The sequence below is a fragment of the Sinocyclocheilus rhinocerous genome, unplaced genomic scaffold (genome assembly GCF_001515625.1).
Source record: "Sinocyclocheilus rhinocerous isolate Xijiao unplaced genomic scaffold, SAMN03320098_v1.1 scaffold3131, whole genome shotgun sequence".
In the NCBI taxonomy this organism is placed as follows: domain Eukaryota; kingdom Metazoa; phylum Chordata; class Actinopteri; order Cypriniformes; family Cyprinidae; genus Sinocyclocheilus; species Sinocyclocheilus rhinocerous.
This window is the reverse complement of record NW_015651495.1, coordinates 226,972-232,325: the sequence shown is the minus strand read 5'-3', so window position 1 is coordinate 232,325 and position 5,354 is coordinate 226,972. Positions and strand designations below refer to the sequence as shown.

Here is a 5,354-nt window from a genome sequence, read left to right as displayed (position 1 = left end):
TATCTGATCCACCCGCCGGAGCAGAAGGGGGCGGTAATGCACAAATAAGCTGGATGCCAACCGCCGTTAAACTGGAAAGAAGAAGAAGAAGAAGCTATTCGAGGCATATCAGAGGAACTACATATCCCATGCTGCACTGGCCATTTGTCACGTGAGTCCAACAGTGAAACATGGCACCTGTCTAGCACTGCAAGGATTGAATCGCGTTTGACAGAAAAAGACCAGAGGATACATCACGTTTACTGCTTAGTGTTTTCAACTATACAATGCAGAAAATCAAGTCTTTGATGGCCCGTCAGGTGGGTTATTTCTCATCTTACATCAGTCTGCTCCTTGATTTCATTGACGAATCCGGAAGCATTTTATTAAGCTAGCCTGCTTGCTAAAATACAAACAAACAGAAAAAACAGCTTATATTTTCTCAGATATGCACATTTACTCATTGTATCGTAATGCATTCAATCAGTGCATGGGGAATAATTAAAGGAAATATCTGAATAATAAATAAAAAGATAATGGTGAGCTCTTGGACAGTAACATTAGCTTAAGATTTTCAGAGTTAATAAAGCTTACATGTAACTTATTGAGTTTATTATTATTTTAAAGAAACTCCCTTTTAAACCCGTTATAAATAGATGTTAAATCTAAACGGCTGTACGTTGTTAACCATTATTTTGTCGTTGTGCTATATGGTCCCTGCATTGTCAGGTGGATTATTGCTCGTATTTATTATTTCTCAAAAGACGAATTATACAGTATTTTTTGTGGGTTGACGTTTTAATACATTTTAAGTTTTCAGGGTGTGATCTTTTGAAGCTCATCTCGCACAACGTAAATAGGCAGCTCAGCCAAATTTGTTAGTTTTATGTAAATCTATTGTAAAGTGTCGAATAATCGCTATATTTATGTTTTCGGTAGTTTTTTAAAAATATCCTAAAAAATGTGCACGAGCTGTTGCTATGGTTACATCCGCATGCGAACTCGAAAGAGCCTGTTAACATCAAGGGAAGAATACGTCCTCTTACTAGCTTGTAATCTAACTTTTGTGGTTACTGAAACATTTGAACCTCAAATTGAAAAAAGAATATATACTTTATGGTAGTGGGTTGAAAACAGGGGTCTGGGGACCCCCGGGGGCCACAAGGTTAGCAGGTCTGTGTAAAAGTTGACTGAAAAACTGTAAAACTGTATAAATAAATAATACAAACAATATTAAACTGAATTAATAAAATTGTAATTAATATATAAATAAAATTTTTACTTTTAATAAATAAATCAATAAAAAACATAAAAAATTATGTAATTTAATATACACTACATATTTTCCAAATAATATTTTACACATATTTATAACAGTATAAATTGGGTCTTTTATATATTGAGTCTCTTGCATTAGGAATGTCATATTTGAAGGTCTGATGCATCTGAAAGATTGAAAACCCCTGGTTTAAGAATCCCAACACCCCCATCCCCATATATCGCTGCCTAATATTTATAGTTTAATGTTTATTTTCTCTGCCAGGGTCTGAAGAGTCCCCAGGAGAGTGTGGTTGACATGAGCCCTGTGGAGAGCTTCAGGACCCCCAGCAAGGTGACTAATGCATCAGTTTATGTTCTCAAACCTAACCTGTACTCTTTCAGCATTAAGCTGTCACATTTGTGAATGGATTTTGTTAGGCTGCTATGTAGATTTTTTAATGCATCTTGGCACTCACATATGAAGGTTGTCAAATGCCTGCTGAAAAATGTCTTTATTGACTGGATGAATCAATCTTCTTCGTATATTGCGGTCTAGGTCTGGATTACATGATAACTACAGTAAATGTTTTTTGTTTTTTTCTGTGAAATGTCATGATGTGTCTGAGTAGAAAATATGCAGAATATAACCTCAGTCTTATTCTCCTGGGTATTAAAAGGGGTCATATGATGCGATTTCTATTTTTCCTTTTCTTTAGTGTGTTATGTAGCTATTTGTGCATGTGTAAGATCTGCAGAGTTACAAAGCTCAAAGTCAACCACAAAAAGATTTATTCTATCTAAAAGAGAAGGCTGATCCAGACGCCTAAAACGCCTCATTCAAACATGCCCCCACATGTCTACGTCACGATGTGGAAATATTTGCGTAATGCCGCCTAAATGTGCACGCAAAGAAAGAAGGCGTGGTTTCAGGAACAGCAGTAGTGTTGATGCAGCCATGTCAGGGAGACATTGTGTGTTTCAGTGCAAAAGCACTTAGAACCTAGGAGAGGAGGTCATTCTGACTTTGCTATGACAATCTGGCGCTTCTGAATCAGCTACTGTTTTGTTATTAGTTTAAGTATTTGCTATTGACTGTTCAAATGCGGAGTTTTGTGCCGTGTAGAGTATCGCATCATGTGTGCGTGAGAGAGAGACAGGGTCACATCACAGTGGAGTCAGTTTTGTTAATCGCGGCTTGTGTACTGCAAATACTTTGTGGGATCGCGATGAACTACAGTAAGATGAGTGACAGCTTTCCAGTGATTATAAGGGGAGTGCTCTTTGCGCACTTTCTAGGCTATAATCCATTCAGAATTTGAATACATTCACTCACGGATTCACTCTCTGATAACCATATATCCAATATTGCCACTTGCCATTGTCTTGCGTATATTACATCATTTAATTCAATGAAGGTGAAGCAAGTGCTTGCTCAGTGAAATATGTCTGTAGGCGCGTTGCGTGTGTCGACACGCACCCATGAGTTAAAGGGGTCATATGATGCTTTTTTAAAGATCATTATTTTGTGTATTTGGTGTAACAGAATATGTTGACATGCTTTAATGTTCAAAAAACACATTATTTTTCAAATACTGTACATTATTGTAGGTCCTCTATGCCCCGCCTCTCTCAAACGCTTCGTTTTCTACAAAGTCCCTCCTTCCGACAAGCGCAGTCTGCTCTGATTGGCCAGCTGACCCAGTGCATTGTGATTGGCCGAACACCGCAAGCACTCGTCGGAAATGTAACGCCCCTTACCATAATCGTGAGCTTCATCTTTCAAAATAAATGTAAAGACAGTAAATAATGTCATTAGTTTTACCATCAGTTCAAGCCTGAAAGGGGAACAGAGTCGCGTGACAGACACAGTGATGAAGCTGGTATGTGTTTGCAGTACACAAGCCACGGTTAAGACAGCTGACTCCACTTTGATGTGACGCTGTCTCTCTCTCTCTCTCACACACGCACACACACACGATGTGCAAAACTCTGCATTTGAACAGTCAATAGCAAATACTTAAACTAATAACTAAACAGTAGCTGATTCAGAAGCGCCTGATTGTCATAGCAAAGTCAGAATTACCTCCTCTCCTAGGTTCACGAAACGGTCGTCCATAAAATGCATTGCTGTTCTGTTGTAAGTAATCTTAAAGATTCCTAAATGCATCTACTTTCGGAAGGCTAAATAAAGTGCTTTTGCTTTCGCCTAGAAACACACAGCGTCTCCTTGACATGGCTGCTTCAACACTAACTGCGGTTACTGACACCATGCCTTCTTTCTTTGCGTGCACATTTGCGGCGGGATTATGCAAATATTTCCACATAGTGGGGTAGATATGTGGGGGCGTGTTAGAATGAGCCGTTTTAGGGGGGCGTGGCAGAGTCTTAACTTTGATAAAGAATATCTCTTTGGTTTTGGGACTTTAGTCTTTGCAACTTCAGGGATCTTATCTATGCACAATCAGCTTGTAACACTCCAAAGAGAAAGGAAAACTTGAAATCGCATCATATGACCCCTTTAACGAATACGTTTAGCATTTTTTTTTCTTTCACCATTCACCATGCAGCAACTTAAAAAAAAAAAAAATAATTTAACCGTTTAACTGATTCTTACTTTCAGTTAACGGTTAAACTGGCAATATGAGCATCCCTAGAATAAATACATCTTATGTTGAGCTTTGTGAAATGACATTTCATATATTAAAGAGACAATCAGACATGCTTTTATATTCACATGTAACATGTTTCAGAAATATTTAGAAATAAAGGAGAGAGTATAAAAAAAGTGAATCAGACTTTGGCTGAGCCTTGGTGCAGCAGTGCCACTGAGTTGTATTCTGACCTTCATTGAGTTAGATAGATGTAAGTTGGTCATGGTCCAGTGCATTGGTTCTAGCGCTACCTCACAGGTCCATTAAATCAGCAGGACCGTTCTGTGATTAGGCCCCTTTCAGATGTTCTGGCTGTAGGTTTCTAAGGTAATTTTAGTGCTCGATGTACACTCTCAACTGCAGCTCTGATATTTCCTTCTGATGCTTTTTACTTTTAATCCCTGGTTATTGCAAACATAAATAACCCAAATCAAGGAGACTCATTCCCACCGGTGGAGAGTGTGTTTGTTGTTATTCTGTATGTATCACTTACTTCAGAAAATGATTTCCAGAACCATCCGGCTTAGATCCCTTGTGGGATTTGTTTCAACACTTTTGAAATTTTCCTGAAACGACTGAGGCACTGAGAAAGTGTTTGATCATTGAATTGAGCGGTCTGTCCATAGCGTGTAGTGTACAGGAAAAGGATGGATTAGCCCTCAAAATAGCTTCCAAGTTCTTCTGTGTCATTAATGAGGATTGTGTGCAGGAAAAATAGACTTTGTTTTGAAGTCCTTGTCTGCAGGTTATCATTTCTTGAAAGTTAAAGTTCTAGGGGAGCATTCTTGTTTTTTAACAGTTTTTTTAAAGAAGTAAACAAGATATTTCCATCTTATTGTTCAGTTCAGGGCATCACAAGAAGGGTTTTCTTTCTCCTTCAGTATTTAAGATTTTTGTTTTCCAACATTTTGACTTTTTGTTTTTAACAAATGTGATTATATTTTATATATCAGAGAAAAGGTTTCTTAAAGCATCTTGGAGACGTTGCCACAGTTCTTCTGGATTTAGTCTGTCTCAGTTTTGTTCTGTTTCTTCATGTCATTCCAGATGGATTGGATGATGGTGAGATCAGATCTCTGTGTGGAGCACTGGCTGTTGTCAGACTCCTTGTGCATACAAAAATCTCACTGGATTATTACAATTAATGGCAAAAGGAATGTTTGGAAATGTAAACTGATATTTCCTACTGACACTACAGCAAAAGATAGAAATAACTGACTTGAAACCATTTTTGTTGGTGAAAATACTAGTGGCCTAAGACTTTTGCACTGTAGTGTATATACAGGAATCAACACATTTTAAAACATGAGAGGAGATGAACAATATTGAAGATGTGTAACAGAGTTTATTTAGTGTATCATATATCTGTTTGATTTGTTCTTGTTGTTTATGTCAGATAAAACACATGAGGTTTAGATATCATGATATAAACCATGTGTTTTTTTTTTTTTTTTTTTACAATGT

The 5,354-nt window shown here is 37.5% G+C and overlaps 1 protein-coding gene across 1 annotated transcript in view; it reads left to right on the top strand.

Moving 5' to 3' along the window:
• The first annotated feature begins 156 nt into the window (after positions 1 to 156).
• The window catches only part of LOC107712924 (syndetin-like), a 158,439-nt gene continuing 153,241 nt past the window's right edge, over positions 157 to 5,354 (top strand). The window contains exons 1-2 of the mRNA XM_016518325.1: positions 157 to 299; positions 1,523 to 1,591. Coding sequence (XP_016373811.1) covers positions 267 to 299; positions 1,523 to 1,591 — 102 coding nt within the window. The 5' untranslated portion in view covers positions 157 to 266. The remainder of the gene's footprint in view (positions 300 to 1,522; positions 1,592 to 5,354) is intronic.